Here is a 20,931-nt window from a genome sequence, read left to right as displayed (position 1 = left end):
AGAATGAACGCGAATTAAGAAGAAAAAATAAGTAATTTATTTCATGATAAAAATTATTGGATTAGAGTCAACATCTATCAATTTCTAAAATTTATTTCTAAGATTCAATACTTTAGACCGCAAGCATTGCTGTCTAATCATTGAAGAGCAATATAACTGTATGACGTATTTATTTTTTTGTCAAATTTCGCTGTGTTTATCTAATTCTAAAATCGTATTGAAAGGAACTGTATTCTTCTTTGTATTTTTTAACAAACCTTCGATATCAAAAGAGATGCTGTCTGCTTCAGTTTACCGTAACATGGTGACAACTTTTTAAGTCATTCGTTTAGTTTAATTCCGCCGTCTTTCTAAATCATTAAATATTACAAGTATGCATTTTTGCTCTCTTCTGCCTGACAGGATTTCGCATTTTATTTGGACCAATCATGATCTTCCTCGGTTGCTTCACGGTTTTAAACAGTTTATACCTATATCACTGACGAATCCTAGAAAAATGGCACAATTGTGTGATGTTGTTTTATTCATTTATTTTTATCTATGTACATTTTTGTACATTTTTTTGAAGACGGTTGTTATTAAAACCGAACCTGCAAAGTAGGAAAAAAATAAAATAATATATGATTTAATCACTCAGGGACGCAGTTAAAACGCAAAAATCTTATGAACATCAGATACGAAAAAGCAACTAAATAGACAGGAAGATTATGTGAATCAATACTAGAATTAAGTCGAAATTTTGATGTAGGGTAATTGTGAAACTATGGCAACGGAATATAAGATAAAAGGTTTTAAGGCGTTACGTATTCTGAAAGTGGCATAGATTTGGATTTGTTTAAACTATACTATAGAATCATTATTGAGAAGATATGTATTTTCCAAAATTAATTAAACACAACTGTATAATGCAGATGAATGAACAATGCTATCAAACAACTGCCTATACTATGACCGCCTCAACTATTTCAATATACTGCAAAATCATATTTTTTCGTGGTGTTCAATTTTCCTGATTTTTTCCAAATAAATAGTATTTCGTGGACTCTTGGTTTCGCGGATGAACATATCCGACATAAATCTACTTGCACTAAATTTAACTGCTTATAGATATATGAATTCATATATTAAGAGTACACCCGAAATCTACGAAAATAAATCCTCACAAAAATTAATTGTTTTACAGTTTGTACAGATAATTCACAGTATACAAATTGAATACCTGTAAACTCTCTAGCCTATGTGGCAACGATAGTATGAAGACTTCCCCTGTGGTGTGTACGAGCCTCCGTAGTTTCGTGAATCATCTCCATATACGAAACCATTGGCTACTGTGACTTTGTAACTTTTTTCTCTTGTCAAGTTCCGGTGTGAAATGTTTAAAGATGTCGGGTTAATTCTGATAACAGTGAGACTACAACTGATGTAAGATTAGAAGAGGATGGCGGACATGGATTTACGGACCGTCGGTGTATTTTTCGCTTGCTTTTTCGGAACAATTTCAGGTTAGTTTTTATTTAAAAGTTTTGTTATATAGATATCATGACGTACGAAAAAAAATCGTATTTAAATATAATTTTACTTTTGAAAAAAAAGATATCAAATTAATAATTAATCAAAATAGTGAAAAAACATCATTTCAGATAAAAAAGTTGACATCTAACCGTTTTGGAAATTTTGGCAACTGCAGCCACATTTCTCCATTTAATAAATAATCACACAGTAGATGTTTTGGAGGTAAGTGATACAGATAGGAATCAAAAGAAATTATTTATTAATTCATATAGCCGTCGATGTTTCACCCGTATAGCTGGAGAACAAAATTTCGGAAATTCGAAATGCACTTAAGAGAATACTAATTATTTCATTGTAGGATTTGAAGTGTATTATCACAGCACAGTTAGTATTTGATTGTTTCAGAATATATTAATTTTGTAAAATTGTTATAAAGAATGGATGTGTGTTATATCAAACTTCTGAAAATCGAGCAAAAATACGGCAATACGGCATTGTTATTGCAGTCTATCAGAAGTGACCATGATCATTAAAGGAGATACAAAAGAAAATGATGTATGGAAACTCGTGAGCTATCATGATGCCATAATTTGTTTCCTGGTCGACATGAAAATCTTCTGTCTCATAGTAATAATATTTTGGCGTATGAATTAAACAAATGAGAAAAAAGGCAACTAGTGAATTCCGCCGAATCATACAGTTTTTCGTCCTTACAGGACATGTCAGTGAGTAATTAAATTTTATATCATGTTTCATATCAAAGTGATTTATGAAAATTATATATAAAAAAGTTATATGACTAACAGGATATCAAAACATAGAACTCGTTTATAAATCCATCTTGCTATATTTATATATATATACATATATTGAAGAATATTTTTATGATATCATGTTGATTACCAGTTTGATGTTACATATAACCACACTCTTATGAACAATGCCAGTTTTTTAATCAACAACAAGAGACAATAATCACATTCAACATATATAATAAATTTAGTTGGATAATACACCCGTTCGTCCTTCTAGACCTCTTCATTGATGCTGATGCGGCGATACCTAAAAGTTTGCTGACGATATTCCAAAATAGTCGGTCGAAATGTCAATCCCTGTGATTGTATAAATTTCATAAGTTTCAAACATCGAAAGAACGATAAGACCATGTGAATAGGTTTAGGTTATTAAACAATTTATCAGTCTTGTAATTATTTATGTTGTATGTTAATTTTGAATTCTGATTTCGTTGGTGACATGAATTTTCGTGAAGACACAAACTAATCGCGAAAATCCTTGCGCTTCGATGGCGAGTTTTTCCAAACATTTGAAATACGTTTTAATTCGATATGATATTTATATTTCATTGTGTTTTTAAAGCTCATCACTTTGTTCCCTTCATGAATGAAATATTAAACAATCTATATTAGTTTAAACTGTATTTTATTTTGTGAAATGAGTACAGTACAAAAGCAAATATGCATTTTGGATTCAGAAACAAGTACAATGTACTTATATTAATCTGTCTCCGTATCTAATTACATGAGCAATGGACAGCACTGACAACATAATGTAATTAAGTAGGTGCATAAGTACAGGGAAGGGGAAAAGAAAGGGTGCATGGGTTCAAAGGAGGAAACCGTTGTAGGATGACGAAGCAAGAGTTTAGGACTGTTATAGATCTATATTTGATTGTGGTTCACTCAACAAAGTACAATATACCACGACCAGGTCAGTACTGTAATTGAGATTACTTCGTAGTATACACAAACTCACTAGATACGCTAGAGCTTAATTAAAACGTTTAGAACGGTTAATAAAGTTTTGGACACAGTCAAAAATATTTTCATTGTACTGATCTGGCATATTAGGGTTACCATATAATAAGGTATTAACATTAATGTCGGGGGGTATGTTACTGAAGCATTGAATTCTGATATGATGGTAGTTAGGGCACTGGAGGAGGAAGTGTTCAGTAGTTTCGTCGGACTGGTTACATGAACATAGAGAGTTGTTAACAAGATTACGAGAATATAATCTATATTAATTCTAGGACTTTTATTTGGGTGTTTGGATGCAGAGGAAGAAGTGGTAGGTTATGCATGTCTACTTGTCGTTTTGACATGTCAATGCTTTTGGTGTTGTATTTTGAAAATTTATAAATAACATTATGATTAAAGTCTTGTTGAACATGATCTCGTTATCCTACTAATATCATGAACTATATAAACAGTGAATGTATCATTTTTATAACTAAAACATGACATTCGTATCTTTATAGGCCTTTATAGGCGAGAATATATTTTTCATTATGTAGTGTTGAATTAATCTTGAGAATTAATCTTCAACAATTAAATCAATCAAATTATGCATGTCCATCACCATGATGTATGAGTCTATAGCACGCGTATTTCATTTTAAACGTTGATGTCATTAAAGATTTGTTTGTAATGTTACTTTGGTATCATTATTCTTGAGGCTGTTTCTTGTTTTTGTTTTCCGTTTTTCCGTGATGGGTCCTAGAAGGGAGAAACAGCTGTTTGATCTAATCTAATTAATTGTTCGGTTCTACAGTATCAAACTCTAAATAATAAATGGTGTTTGTTCACTTGTGCGTCTTTTGTACAACCTTAAACCCATTAAAAAGCTCTAAACTTTAAATAACATTTTCAATTAGCACAAAAAGAAGATGTATATTAAAAGTACTTCATATTCACAAGCAAAAGATGCACATTGCTTTGTTTTATTTCTGTTTTATTTAAGGTATTAGATAAAAATCGGGATTATATGCCCACAGGTTGTTTAAGTGACACACACGTGAATATCATCTTTCAGAATAAACTTGGAACTAGATACAGCTGAGCTAAGTAACGAAATCGATTGCATCACATAGTTATTTCGCCCTTCTATGAATTAACAGTGGTGATAAGGGTCTAAATATTGAAACCTAGGTGAAAGACGAATGGCAATCAGAGTTACAGAGACATGTAATGATAAAACGATATCAGCATGACGTCTTTAGAATTATGTAATTATTGGCATGATTCACGGGGATGATAAGATTTTGAATGACAAGGGATGACTAACTGCTTTAAATAAGGATAGTTTGCGGTTTCGGAAAATTTATAACCAATAGTTATTTTCTTCTACGCATATAAGAACATTCTTTCTTCATAGCCAGATCTAGCACATGACGTGTTACATACCATGAAACATGTATAGTCATGATGAAAGCCGTCCAAAAAGGTTTATTCAAATTTCATGAAAATTGCATGTTTCATAAAATAAAAATCTCTCTCCCTCCCCCCCCCCCCCCCCCTCCCCCCCCGTCTCTCTCTCTTTCTCTCCCCTCCCCCTCTCCCTCTCGTCCGCTCGCTCAATCTCTCAGTCTCCCACTATTACTAGGCACGAGGAAGTCTATTGATTTGTTACAGATCTAGTGTATTGCGACGACAGATGGTCAAGTTGTTTTCTTACTATAAAATATTAATCAACATTGATACAGCTGTTTCCATCACTGCCGAATACAGGTGGCATGTTATTCCGACAATGGCAGTGCCATTGGAAGGATATATAACAATTATTGCCCTTCCCATAACCATGACCTATTGCAACCTTATATTGTTACCAGCAATAATTATAATTTTCGTCATAATAGTTTATTCGATTCATTCAACCGGATCCAGAACACACTCATATATCAAAAGGTTCTTTCCTTTCCTTATGGCTGAATGGAAGGACCATACCTGTCTGTTTAATTCTATAACATCGATCAGAAATTTAAAGAAGGAATTTTTAAATTTATGATAATCTCAATTTACAATCCTTACATGTTGATATCTTCAAATATCATGGCAATACAAAACTTTATATAATATTCTGTCAACTTAGAACTGACTTGCGTCATTCTCATATAACTGGTAGCTCTATTTGCTTGTGTCGTTATCCAAATGAAAATTGTAACCACTTTTTTCTTCGTTGTCCTCTATAGACTAACGAAGGGAATGCCATGCTGTATTCCATCTCAGACCTAAATAATACTATTCCACTAAGTACCCAGACGTTTGCGGTCTTTAAATAAGTAATACTTGATATGAATGAATTTGTGTTATATATTGTATAGAAATACATCAGCCATACCTGACCAAATAGGTGACAACAATTAAAAAAAGATTACTGATAGTAATTTTAATATGCCAATTATCGTGCAAATAATGAATGCTTTTTGTTATTTACTATACATGTACCCGTATTAATACATGTAGGTTCTGTCAGTTAAGTAATGATTTCTACCTTACTAGCTAATATTTCGTTACATTACCTCACTTATTGTCTATTATGAATTTGAAATATTAAGACATATTTCTCTTAATCTTTTTTTTCAGATTCCAAATAATCAATTGTATTTTTATATAAGTATTCTTAATAGTGATATGCATTGACGTGTATATACTGTTAATGTTGTAAGGAGAGAGTAAGTATAAGCATTGTCAGTTGTCCGATCCAAGATGTACTTTTATTTGTTCAATAAAAATATTTTGAAAGATATCTCTCAATTTCTCTTTCTTATGAGAGTGTGGAATAATGTCACTTCATATTAGTAATTTCCCATTTTTAATTTCTTTCCATATATGTATGTGTGTGATTAACATTGATAGGTTAGGACGTTGGATATGTTCTATAAATTGTGCCCAATCCTGTTGTTATTGAAAGTTTTGGCAAAAAAAAAATGCATGATGCAGTTTTCTTCATTGTTCGACTTTACTGTATCTAACTCTAAATTTTATTGAAGGGTTCCATTCATTTTGTGTATTGTACAATATTGTGTTAACAAAAATACAACTCTCTCAGCAGCAAACATCTCAGTGGTATATGTTTGTCTATTAGTAGTGAGCATTTATCATGTAATACGTATTTGGTTACGTGTCTCTTGTGTAAGTTCTTTGAAAAAGGGCACCAGAAAAGACGAGCTTGTCTATTAAATGTTTGATAAATATTGACAATTTGTAGTGTGAAGAACATTGGCAATATGGGGTCAAATAAATAGACGTTTAGACAACCGAATCCTTTACACCAAATATTTGTAAATGTGGATAAAGGCATGACCCGGAACATACAGGTGATCTTGTGTTGCGGTATTCTTTGACTACCGACCTGATGACATGAAGGCCTAACAACCTCCTAGCGTGGTAGCAATGTCGTCCTATGATTGACGGCCAGGATCCACGTTACCGCAACTGAAACAGACACATGTTAAGTCAGTATACATAGGAATTTATGAAAGTGAGCTGTGTTAAAAGTGATACTGATGTTCAAAGCAGAATTTTTAGCATTGAATAATTGTTTCATATTATTCATTATTTCTTTATTATATTTCTGTTTCAAATTATTATCTAGTAATTTATTTCATTTCTTAAATAAATAATGTTTTCTTCTTTCTTTTTTTTTTATTTAATTTTTTTTTATGGATTTATAGCTCATGCGCTGGTCATTTTTGATGTTTTTTTCTCGTAGGACACCTCACTGAATAACATTTGGGAGGCCCGTCGAGCAATTAATGATAAAGTATCCTGCCTAATGTTACAATCACGTCAGCACGCATTGACGTCCCCATCCCCCCTCCCATTTTTCTTCCTCGCAACAGTTAGAGACGTCGAAGCGCTACCCTAAAACTTTTACTAACATGATGTAGACCAATGCTCTGCCCACTGAGCCATCGCCACCTCAAGATCTATAGAATCTATTGTATAAATTATAAATCAAACAGTGATTGATTTTGCACTACATGTCCATTACAAGAAAACACGATAGCATGACTTTACAGCGATATCCATGTACAAAGGCCAATTTCATATATTTTCTGAAATCTAAAACATTTAATCGCCTCTACTACAGCGAAATTATACTTCTCGCGAAGGTTACCTCTGTGTTAGACATTGGTAGAGTCTTTCTAATGTTCGTAAACTATGACACATGTTTTGCTGCACTTGAATCAAACAAACAACTCATTCTGCACGCGGTCACTACAACAAACACATAACAAACCTATTAAACACATGAGTTTTATCCTCAAAAGAATAACATCGTCTTAATACTAACGATCTAATGAGCATTTTGTTTCTCGACTCATAAAAAAATCCCTTTCTACAAAGTTTGACGGTGTATCCATTAAAGGCGCCCCAATGTCCTATCTACACCAGTGTCACAAACACTAGGTGACGAGTATAACAGTCCTCCCATCAGAAGGACGACACACTTAGACTGCATCACCGGTACAGAAACCTGTCCCTCCCTATAGACTATGAGCAATTCCTTGATTACGTAAAATTCCTGATCAGACCGGAAAATTTAGCTTATCAACCCATCAGCAGTACATTATAGTAAACCTCTTGTAAATTTATAGTCGGATGGCAATGTCAACAGAACTTCTTACAAGTGAAAGTGTAGAATCATCTCGGAGATTACACCTTAACTTTAATCAAATCTTAAATGTCATGTGATCTTGGTCTGGTATTCCAACATTCAGGGGTACTTGTTATTACTTTCGAAATTTTCAAATACCTTGTTTTACAATCGCATTTGCACATAAAGCATCGCTTTGGCCCTTATAAACAACAATTTTACTTTGTTTTTTTATTTTGTTTTGTTTTTATTTTATTATTTTCGTTAACTCAAAACCATGATTTAGATACGCGAAAAGAATGCAGACTTGTAATTTTAATTCAAAATCGACGACGCCCATCGAAAACAGTACAATGGACACAAAGACCAGAGGATCCGAAATGATAAACATTTTCTACCCTACTGATGACTTTTTCCCGTCATTTATATGTATATCTAGTAATGTCACGTTTCGTCTTCTGTACAATGCCAACATCGTATTTGTTATCATGACGTTATAGATTTCAGCTTGTGGAGCCTTTATCAAGTTAATCATATAATATTTCATATTAAAATTTATCTGTCGTCGATGAAGTATAAGACGCTTATTCTTTCGGAACACATGAAACATGATCTCACTCTTAAACTTTCGTGCAAACCTTCCTTTAGTTCATGTATTGCTCTGGCTCCATTAATTATAGATTAGAATTAAGATTAAAATGATGTTCATTATTATTTTTTATTTTATTTGTTTTGTTTTTTTTTTTGTTTTGTTTTTTTTTTCTGTTTTTTTGTTTCTTGGTTTTTTATTTGTTTTTGTTCTTGTTTTTTGTTTTGTTTTTATTTCTTTTTTTTTCTTTGTTCGTTTGCTTTTGGCTTGAATCTTAGGTTTAATTATCATACATCTTTGTTTCAGTAAGTAAAGCATACTTAATTTGATATATATATATGTGAATGTTTCGGGTTCATATTTCATTTCTTTTATAATCATTTCAGCGCAATGCGCAGATAAACTAGTGTTTGACAGCGGAAGTACACCAAAAACAGGGGTCAAGGTCACAACATCTTCAGAGTACGGAGCGAATGACCCCAATCACGTGTATGGCCCTTCACGTGTTTTTCTTAACGCTAAAGAAGAAAAAGATGCATCTGGTCACACTCTTCTCGGGGGCTGGTCAGCAGCAACACTAGACACAAAACAATATGTACAGGTAAGGAGCGTCCGTCAGGATACTTAACGTTCAGTTAACACAGTAGAAATGACATTTATTTTATGCATTAAAACATTTAACCTTTTAACCTTTCTTAACGTTTTGTGGGCGTATTAACAGTTCGTTAGTATACCTGTTGGTGTAGAAGACGCCTGCTTCTCCGTAATAAATTGGCTAATTCTCCGTGTATGAGTCACTTCATATAATGTTAATAATAATAGTTTTATTGAATTTGAGTTGGATTCTGTTGACATGTTGATATTTCTTTTATTTTTTTTTGCCGGCGTTACAGGTGCCAAACTTTCGTTGCTGTTGGCAATGTTTCGTTTTTGCCGACATTAACGGTACATATATTTGGCTGTTTCTGTTGTTTTATTTTTCCGATATTTGCCGGTGTTCGCGGTGCCGGTGTTGCCGATATTTGCAGTGCCGATGTTTCGTTATTGCGAATGTCCGCAGTGTCGATGTTTCGCTGTTTCCAATTATCGTGGTGCCGATGTTGTCGATATTTGCGGTGCTAATGTCTCGTTGTTGGCAATGTTTCGTTGTTGCCGATATTAACGGTACATATATTTGGCTGTTTCTGTTGTTTTATTTTTCCGATATTTGCCGGTGTTCGCGGTGCCGATGTTGCCGATATTTGCGGTGCTAATGTTTCGCTGTTTCCAATGTTCGCAGTGTCGATGTTTCGCTGTTTCCAATGATCGCGGTGCCAATGTTTTGTTTTTGCCGATATGTCGATACTCCATTTGTCGTGATTTTTCCAACTTGACAGAATACGTTACGATGAGCCAATTAAAAGGATTATGATAATTATACAATTTTATTGTTACAGGTGGAATTCTCTACCCCTAAGGACATCAGTGCTGTTTCTACACAAGGTCGTAACGGCTGCTGTAAACAATGGGTGACAAAATACAAAGTACAGTACAGCACTGATTGTCAAACCTGGCAGACCCTTCCCCAGGTAATAGTTCCCTTAACATAGTCCCTACCACAATCACCAATTCATATCTATCGTGTCAGTCAACATTTCCAAACTATGGGATATATTTCATAGAAACACGGAACATCATGTTGTGATCCAATTTTGTTTCAACAATCTTCGGCTACATAGTAAACGATTAAATGACAGTACAAAGTATTCATATTTGCCAAAATTATTTCATCATAGTAACCGATTTAGATTCATCTTAGGTTAGAAACTCCAGCGTCAAAGTTCGTCATTGTGTCATGTAATTCTACGCTACAACGGTACTATAATTGATTTGCCGAATTCTATTTTTTTGTAAACTCGTATGAATTTGAATAATTGAACATAAAATGATAAAACATTAAATGTCTTCAACAAAATTCAAAGTGAATCTCATTCAGCGCTATTAATTTTATTGCAGACGCTGATATTTAAACTAAACAAAATAGCCCATAAGGAATTTTTATGTGCATCCTTTTCGGTGTCCTTAAATGGCAGGTCGTTACATATTATAAGAAAAATATGTACATCTCATTTACAAGTTGATTATCAATTTCCGCTTCCTAGGATATGACAGGAAACGTTGACGAGAGTTCCGTTGTGACTCAAACCTTACCAGCTCCTATCACCGCCAAATGTGTCCGTATAAATCCTACTGCCTGGAACCATCATATCTCAATGAGGATGGATCTAATTGGCTGTGACGTCACAACTACTACATTACCGCCCACAACGACTACACAACCAACCACAGTCGCTGTAACAACACAGCCAACCACAGTCGCTGTAACAACACAGCCAACCACAGTCCCTGTAACAACACAACCAACCACAGTTCCTGTAACAACACAGCCAACCACAGTTCCTGTAACAACACAGCCAATCACGACCGTTAAACCAATCGTTTCAACAAATTCTAACCAAGGTACCACTGTCCAAGGTTCGGCAGCTACAGCTGGACAGTCAGCGACGTCCTTGGCTATAGCACCACAGAAAGCGACAGGTGAGTCATTAATAAAATAAATAGTTGATTCAAATTCATCTGACATCTGAACATCGACATGTAACCAAATGATTTGTAAAAAGAGTACTTAAATTGTAAACAAGAACCAGGAGTGACGAAAGGCAAAGCGTCTTCTGCTTTGCGGACGATATTCAAATCTACGTCAAACCGAATAATTTTTTATATCGCTCTAGGAAGTTAGCAAAAATCTCTCATGTCTTTTTGCCATGAGCTGTTATTTCTTGTGTAGATGATGACGTTATGATGTACATTGTTATGTCCCTGATCAAAATAATACATTCTATCAACAAAAACTTTGCAACAAACCCTATACAGAAAGGAAAAGAAACCTGTTACAAAGTTTTAAATATTATCTCGAGGCAAATGAGATAGTGTTGATGGGTTCAATGAAACGCAATATGAAATAATATTGTTTTTTTTTATTTCAAAAATTTTTTTTTCAAAAGAAAAATAAAACCCACGGCTACAGCAAACATTGCAATAACCTAAATCTGAATTTATTGATAATGATTAGAAATGATTTACTACTTTTGTCATCGTTTAGAAAATTGCACACATCAATTATTTCATTTTGTTTGGACAATAATAATTAACACAAGCAGACAAATATTTCAACAAAAATGTATAAGATGTGATTATAATCAAACTAGAAAATGATATACATTTAAAATTATTCACATTACAGGTTCATGTACAGACCATATTGTTTTTGATCCGGCGACGAAACAGCCATTAAATGGGGTGGTTGTGACATCTTCCACGGAGTTCGCGGCTGCTGACCCAACCCACGTGTACAGCGCCGCACGTGGCTTGCTGGACACGGTAGAGAGCAAAGATCAGTCCGGGAATGTGTTGATCGGAGCGTGGGCTGCCGGTACCCTAGATACTAGTCAATATCTCCAGGTATGGAAGAACAGTTAAAAACAATATCAACTTATATACAATATGTTGTTATGCATAACGAGATCGCTTAAATCAATTTAACTCAACAACATCTGGAAAGTTTCAAAATTAAAACTTTTCCCATCCCACCACTAATAGAGATCTAGCTTTGACACGTCAACTAACTTTTATTTGGCTATGTTTGGTCATTTTCAGCGGAAATAAAAACAAATATATATTTCCAAAACAAGAAATGACAGATTTATGTCGTCAATGAAGGACGTATTGCTTGACATCACAGTAATGTATGACAGGTTATATAACTGGTCTGAATTTCCGTGTATTCTATCATCGATTCTTATGTAATTGGGTTGTTTAAAAAGTTATATGTGTTTTCCACCCTAGACAAACCTTTAAACATGTTCCGTTGTTAATCCACTGAAGTTAAGATAATATATTTATGCGTTACCTTCATTTTAAGGTGGAATTTCCGACTCCAAAGACAATCAGTGCTGTAGCTACACAAGGGCGCCATGGATGTTGTAAGCAGTGGGTCACTTCATACAAGATACAATACAGCACTGACTGTAACACGTGGACAACACTTCCCCAGGTATACAGGTGTATTTTACTTAATCACCTTCTAGATTTCAAAATGGCGCCACTTCGCAAAATGGTTGGGGTCATCGAAAGGTGAAACAGCCCCTTGAGGAAGTTGAATTAACTATTTGGCTCTATGGTTTCCAATCCTAAAATTTTGTTCACAAATAGTATTCATTTTTTAAAGTCTTCTTTTTGTATTTCGCAATAGACTCCACAAAATTCTTTTCGTGCTAATTGCACATTGTAGTAACACACATTTCGACACAAATTATACAAATATATACAGAAACGGTGAAATTGATAAACAAACAAACAAATAAGTAAACAAAATTCTAATGAACTTTAAAAGACTAATGATATTTAGTTTTTAGTTATTCTATTTCTTTGGGCGATATGAAGCTGGACGTGTTTAACGATCATTAGTTTGCCTGTTGGTTCCGTTGTGGTATATATTTTTCTCGTTTGAGAACGTGACATCGCTTGCGTTGTTTGACCAAGGTTTATATGGCAGGTGTCGTCGATGAAGCAGAGGACGCTTACACTTCCGAACACCTGGTCTCATTTTGCTTCTACTTTTTCAGTAGACTCCGTGTTAATCTTTCTTTTGTTTATATTTTGCCTTTGACTTATTGAATTTGCGTTTGGATTATGGCTATGTAGGCATTTTGTAACACTGGTGAAGGTCATCGAAGGTTGAAACAGCCATTTTGTGGACTTTAATTAATCATTATCTATGGTTTCTAATTCTATATCAATGTTGGCAGGTGCTTATCTATGAATTTTTTTATTATTCAATCTCCCACCTGTATATTCCTATTGGACCCAATTAAACTCTATTCTTGTTCGTGTATTGCTAATTGTAGTAACACGTATTTTAACGGCACTGATAAAAAGTATTTACAGAAACGGCAAACTTACAAAAGAAACAAACAAAAACAATTCCATTCTGCAAATGAATTTTAAAAGGCTAATGGTAGTTAATTTTAAGTTTTAATGGGTTTTTTTCTTTTCGCATGTGTATTACATCTAAGTTCGATGTTTTCTGTCTTACTGCAGACTTTTACCGGAAACACGGACGAGGATACTGTAGTGAATAACACACTCACTGCGCAGGTCACAGCTAAATGTATTCGGGTGAACCCTGTCACGTGGAATCATCATATCGCAATGAGGATGGATATTATTGGATGTGATTCTACACAAACAACTATGGCGTCTGCGACAACAACAGCGGCTGCTGTGACGTCATCACAGCCCCCTTCACAGACTACGTCAGCAGCATTAACAACATCGTTACCGGCAAAATCTAACAGTAGGTATTTTGGGACGAAATTCGCGATGGTATGTACTACATCTTTAACCCATTGTCATAGACGAATTTACCGTAAACTGTAAATGAGAAGCATCAATATTCGTTATAAACTTACTTTCCATATCACTGACGAGTCCAAAGGGGATGAAACAGCTGTGGAGCACAGTTTAATTCATTATTTCATTCATTGTTTTCATTTATCGTATCAAAAGCTGAATTTGTATTGGAAGATGTTTTTTCTTGTACAGTATTCATGCTAAAAAACAAAACAATATTCCTGGCATGTTAATGAAAGAGAATGTTTATCTGTGAATATATAATTATGTATCAGATATTCACAATTTCTACAATAAATTTAGTTGTCCTTAATCTATAATGTTTCTGTTGATGATTCTTTCGAAAATATGCAGTTGTTTGAAAATGCTTGGGACAAATGTATACATGATTTGAATATTCAAAGGCGCAAGCTAAAATTTGCTCAATATCCGGAAGACAATGTTTCTATCTTCGAATTTCGTGTGATGTTTTCTTTATGTTTTGAATATAAACTTTATTTATTTTACAACAATTGTGAAACAAGTTATGTCAACTTATACTAATCACTCTTGTTGGCCCGGATGTAAGCGTGCGAGGGGTCTAATTGTGGGAGGAAACCGGAGTACCTGGGGAAAACCATGGTCGAGCAGGTGACCCCTTACCTTTTCACGTCCGTTCTGGGAATCGAACCCCGGTCGGCTTGGTGAAAGGCGAGTGCGTTACCACTGCGCCACCCGACCACGCACTTAATGTTTTCGCTATCGATTTTGAATTTGGATAGAAATTTTGTTAAGACATGCGCATGATGTCTGATTTTGTTGTGTTGTCAACATTTGGTGTTTTTATTTTTTATCATATTTATTTATATACTTTTTTTTATGTTGTCAACATTTTCGTGATTTCTTATTTTTGATGTCAATATTTTTGTGATGTCTCATTTTTTATTTTGATGATTTCACGTTCCCCAGCCTCGTGTGGTGATAGCCTGTTGACGTCACCATATGGTGCTAGCTTCACTATGTCAGCATCGTCAGAAAAGGAGAAAATAGACCCCACTCAGGTATACTCCCCTGATCGTGGCGTTCTCAACCAGAAGGAACTCCTTGACACAAATGGAAATCTCCAAATGGGAGCTTGGTCCCCGGATACCAACAACGTCAGTCAATATTTACAGGTGAGAACATGTACAGGTAACTTAATTGACAGGTGAAATCAACAGACATAGTTAGGCGGTCAGGTAAAAACAAGCTTATCTACACTGCGACAAATTTATAATAAAACGTATTGACGTATCCGGATATGAAATATCCGACTCTAATCTTTAGTTTGTGCTTGCTGATCTACCTCAGTCTATATTTGTCTCACATCGCGTTATCGATTTTCCACGATGGCCAAATACCTTTTTGAACTCTAATACTAAGTACTTGTTGTGTTTGTTAAAATCCAAGTATACAGTTCGTACGACAATATATTTGAATACAATTTTATTGCTCTGTATAATTAGTAGTTTTCCCGGAATATTTAAATTCGAATTTTTTCAGCGAACATCTCTGTCGTTTATGAAAATCTCCAATATCTATTTTGTCTTCATATGTTGACACCAGATCATAGACACCCACATCACTTTAATATCTGTAAACTAGCCCAAAGCAGGACAGCGGCAAAGTATTAGCGCCGCGAAATAAAACAAACATACGGCATTTAATGGAATGTGAATATATAAGTTTTAACATCACTCGATAAATCGATATACACGTACCATTAAATTTGACAGACGTAAATTTTAAAAATTGTAACTATAATCAGGTCCAATTTTAACGTATGTGTTACATTACATTTGTGCGAATCTGTATTCTATAAATAAAAAAGCATCATTTAATCATATGCGCTGAATATTTGGAGTGGGGACTTTTTTTATTGATGATGTAATTTTCAATTTCCGAAACATTTATCTTTGTCAATTACTGACTACTTACGACAATTTACACAGGTTAACTTCTCAAGTCCTGTCGTCATCCGTGACGTCACCACCCAAGGCCGCAATGGCTGTTGCCAAGATTGGGTCAGCCAATACAGGCTAGAATACAGCACGGACTGTGTCACGTGGTTACCAGTCGGCAGTGGAGCTGGCACGGTAGGTTGTGACGAAATTACTCAAAAATAATTTATTTCTGCAAATACGATTTTATTTTATACTCCATTGAATCACAAAACCAAATATATAACCATAACAGCTTCCAAATGGCGGGTAGAACACTTCAAAGGCAATAACCGCGCTAATTATTCCAAGCATGTCTTAAATTTCCATAGATATAAAATACTCAGTTAATTTATCTGTGTATTGACGCAGCTCTGGTACATGTATGATAAGATATGTAAACTTATGAATTAATTTAGACATTCACAGGGAATACTGATCAGGATACACCAGTTACAAACTCACTCGGCTGTGTAATCACTGCAAAGTGTATGCGACTTATTCCTCTCGTCTGGAACAACAACATTGCCGTCAGGTTGGATTTTACCGGCTGTAAGATCCGACAAAGTCCGGCAGGAGGCGCCACCACCACCGCACCAGTTCCGGTGACACAGTCGGTACCACAGGCGGCCGTCACAGCTCAAGGCTAGTGAACATGACGTAGTGATATAGGATCCCACAGTGCTTTTATGTGAAGGCGTCACTTCCTGTGCTTTGAGTTACCTTTCCTGTGTTATCCCATTTTATCTTTTTGTCTCCAAGTGTGTGCAAACCTTTCTTTAAATCCTTTCCTATCCCTTCCCGGCTTGTCGAATCCTAATAAAATATATACATCACCAGGCACTTGTCACACCTGCAATTGATAATGATTTTTAAAACAGAAAGCTTCTTAATAAATGTAAATTTGGTATACCTATATATTGATTGGTTAAGACTGATTGTAATGTTCATATTTACCGCAAACGTAAATGTATGAGATCCAAATATAATGTGATTTTTCAAACATTTCTTCAATAAATTGTAATACTTTACTCTGCTTTGGTTGCATACCTTTGTTTTCCTTTTTCCGTTTTTATTCAAATTACAACTTGCTTAACGAATTACTTATTCAAATTACTGTCTAATCATTTATTTTTTTTAAAGTTTATTTTCGTGGATATCATGGGTACAATAAATTGACGAATTTGCAGGTCAACACATTCATAACAATAAAATGTTGACATCACTTCAGGATTGATGAATAAGATTTATCCACAACGATGCATTTTTGTGTAAAACCACGAAATTTGAGCCCGACGAAAAAAATTGATTTTGCAGTATCAAGAAATAATTTTATTACATTTGACATTATAAGATAATAAAATGTATATTTTACTTTCATTGTATAAGTATTTGGTCATATCTGTCTAGATAATTGTAATGTTTCCGAATAAATATATATATATATATATAATGAAATTTGGATTCGTTAAGCAAATTGGTTTTGCAAGATGGGACAGTTTAATGTTAGAAACTGTATGTACTGTAGTCCATCTCTTTCACAGTGCAATAAGGTATGGCATATCTTCGTTTATGATTTATTTTTGTCACGAAACCGCACCGAAGCAATCTGTTATTCCCAGACATGATGGTCCAGTTTAATCTTGCGACAATATATATCTATATACCTTCGTGTTGTTGTAATCACTTGTGTCGGTTTAAAACTTTTTAACAATATCTCATCTAGATCATGCGAAAAAAGGCATGAAAGGGTTGTGTATAAGACACAAACGTGACCAGCATTTCTCAATTTCAATTTAGAATTACATGTAAATAAGGTAAAGCAAAGCTGTGAGAAAATGCGAAACAGCAAACTGCACCATAAAGCTGTTTTAGGCTTCTTTAATCTGTTGATAGTGTTAAGGGCCTAACGTGTACAAACACAGGAGACGACCAAGGAAAGTAAACCCGGGTCAAAATTATTACAATGAAAACTTCATGGTAACCCAACGGGTAACCATTCAACGTTCTTTAGAAGTGTATCTTATTTATAAAAATCAAACGGATTATCAATTGTATTTCAGTCCTAAATTATCCCATTTCTAACACATCTTTTTAAGTTTCTATCTTGTGTTGTTTGAAGTATAAATATCCCGTCATCCTTTGTAATATATGTTATCTTGCATATCCCTCTTTTGCTAACAATCTTTGATATCCCGTCATTCTATGTAATATAAGTAACCTTGCATATATCCCTTTACTTTTAAGAAATAATCTTTTATATCCCGTCATCCTTTGTAATATAAGTAACCTTGCATATATCCCTCCTTTGTATTGTTCCTGTTGTAACCTCTGACGTCATCCTTTGTAGTTAATATCCTCTTATAACCATCCCTATTGTGTAACCTCACACATCATGCACCCTTACTGCATGTCATTAAAAATTCCTCTGTTGTGTTGCTGCCATATCTATCGGTGAAAGATATATAACAATTACAATATACAGAATACCGCCCACTTTTTCTATCATGTACGGAACATGTTTTCGACGAATGGAAAATTATTATTCACATCAAATATCTGAAGCTTTTTTTATATATCATTTATATGCTACAAAGTATACCGTTCATACAATCTCTTATGATGTACATGCCACGTGCATTGCATGCTAACAAGCAGATTTGGTATTTAAAATTGAAAAAAAACTTTGTATAAATAATTAAGACGAATAACAGAAAATTCAAAATACCTTAATCCCAGGAAGAATTATATTCCACAGCGTGAAGACATTTTACTTCATTCAAATATTGTGTTATTTAGAAATTTGGACAACGAATAACATCAGACTTAACTGCCTTCTGATAACGGCCTTTGTGTATTTAAATGTCCTGTTGCGGTCAATTTCCAATGAGCTCGACATGCAGTATAAAATAAATATGACAGACAGAGAAGTCCTGTGCACACTACATAAACAGATTAATGAAAGCTAGTTGATAGGGCAGCCATTTGGTTAAGAATTCAATCAATTCATATTAAATCCCCGGATGAAAACATGATAGCAGCACATGTCGAAATCAAAACACGTGTCAATATTTCACCTTCGTTGCAACGACTTTGAGTTTGAATAAGAATTCTTTTAAGATGTCTTGCCAGGTGTTGTTTTGTTGATTTTGGACTTGAAGGATATCTATTTGATGTAGTACGTTTATGTAAACTACGGATAAACACAAATTAAATGAGGCAAAGAATTAAACAAAACCTCGCCTGTTAATTAATTGGTGCTTTAGGTTATTTTTCAATTTAAAGTTTAGTAACTCAAATAACTTACCTCGCACCTGTTTATGTAGGAATGAAATAACATGATATCACAACATTGGCTTTCAAACTGATTTCTTTCTCGCGAAATAATAGCTTGGTTCGTTCTTAGCATGTGATGTTCGCAAATTTGCTTAAAGGGACACTGTGTTACTAGAGGTAAGATTATAATTGTTTCTTGTCCTTTCACCAGTGTACTTAATAAGTGTAAAAATGAACTATTTTGAAATGTACTCTTTGCACAATTCTTTCACAGTATTAAAATATGATATTTTATAATGTGTTCTTTACTTACATTTAACGTACATTCTTTCCATTATCAAAATTAATTATTTGAAATGTGCCCTTTATTTAATTTCACTTACAATCTTTCCAACTATTAAAATGAACTATTTGAATTGTGTTTTTGCTAATATTCGTTCAAGTATTTTTTTTCTAATTTTGATTAATTGAGATAGAATTAATTAAACCTGCATACTCCGCTTTCATCAGTTAGAATAGGGTATATATACTGGAAAAAACAAATTTCATCGTTATTTTAATCATATATTCAGGTCAATTTCCATAACAAAATTTATTTCGTGTCATTCTGATGTTTGGTTTATAAAGTATGATATTTAATTTTTATATTGGAAGTCATTCTATCCTTTGTAACTTCGTATGAGGTCAAAACATACCTTGTCATCATAACATTTTTTGTAACATGAGACCAGCAGAAGCATTTGAGCACGTGTGCATTTTCTAGGCTTTGTAACTGCAAAATTAAAACACAAATCGAATCCTTATTTAATACAAGGTAAAAAGGCCTGTCAGCTCTGAACATAGGGTTTTAAAAGATACAAGTTGATGAAAATGATGGGAAAGTTTTAGGATCGCCAGAGTTGTCCCTTTGAGAATTTTTTTTTTTTTTGTGCGTTATTAAGCTGTGCGTACTTTGTGCACGTTAGCTTGTCGGTTGGTTCCTTTGTTGTATACCTCTTTGAGACATTACTTATTTGGACTGACAAAAATCTACAAAGCTAGTACAGAAAACGCTTACTCTTCCGGAACACCAGGTTCTATTATTCGTATACTTTTTCAGAGAATCTGTATAGCTATTTCCTTAATGGCTTCACTGACTCGGTGTCCACAATAATTTCTACTAAATCACAGTACTCTGATTCGGGTTTGTAATGATGGCTGTCGACAAAGTATTTGCTATTCCTTTAAAAGAAATGTATAATCTTTGAATGAGTAAACAACAGTTACGTCATTTTTTGTCTTAGGTAAAATATGACATTTACAAAAACGTAACGTTTATAATAACTATTTTCAGATTCCGTCAGGTTAACCAAACTTTAATTTGAAAGGAGAATAGAAATAGGTGTTCCATAGGATCAATAGACACATCAGAGTATAAAACCTTCGATGCAAATAAGGAAATCGATACTACAGAGCCAACTTAATTTTGATTTATTCAAATAGAGGCACAGTTAAGAACATACACAGTTAGTGATTCTAAATGTATCATAAAGCCATGACGCTATATGCATCATACAGCTGTTTCGCCCTTCTAAGATCCGTCATTGATGCTAGATACATCATACAGCTGTTTCGCCCTTCTAAGATCCGTCATTGATGCTATATACATCATACAGCTGTTTCGCCCTTCTAAGATCCGCCATTGATGCTATATACATCATACAGCTGTTTCGCCCTTCTAAGATCCGCCATTGATGCTATATACAT

The 20,931-nt window shown here is 34.2% G+C and overlaps 1 protein-coding gene across 1 annotated transcript; it reads left to right on the top strand.

Moving 5' to 3' along the window:
• The first annotated feature begins 1,438 nt into the window (after positions 1-1,438).
• LOC132553751 (hemocytin-like) lies at positions 1,439-16,559 on the top strand. Its single transcript, XM_060218023.1, has 10 exons — positions 1,439-1,502; positions 8,887-9,101; positions 9,937-10,068; positions 10,642-11,077; positions 11,784-12,001; positions 12,462-12,593; positions 13,640-13,895; positions 14,900-15,105; positions 15,922-16,065; positions 16,329-16,559. Exons 1-10 carry the CDS (start codon positions 1,439-1,441, stop codon positions 16,557-16,559), a joined length of 2,034 nt encoding a protein of 677 aa, XP_060074006.1.
• Positions 16,560-20,931: the final 4,372 nt, after the last annotated feature.

This window comes from Ylistrum balloti, unplaced genomic scaffold (genome assembly GCF_031769215.1).
Source record: "Ylistrum balloti isolate Yb309-2 unplaced genomic scaffold, AGI_CSIRO_Ybal_v1 Utg370346, whole genome shotgun sequence".
Lineage (NCBI taxonomy): Eukaryota > Metazoa > Mollusca > Bivalvia > Pectinida > Pectinidae > Ylistrum > Ylistrum balloti.
The sequence above is the reverse complement of the archived record's forward strand: the minus strand, read 5'-3'. Positions and strand labels throughout refer to the sequence as shown.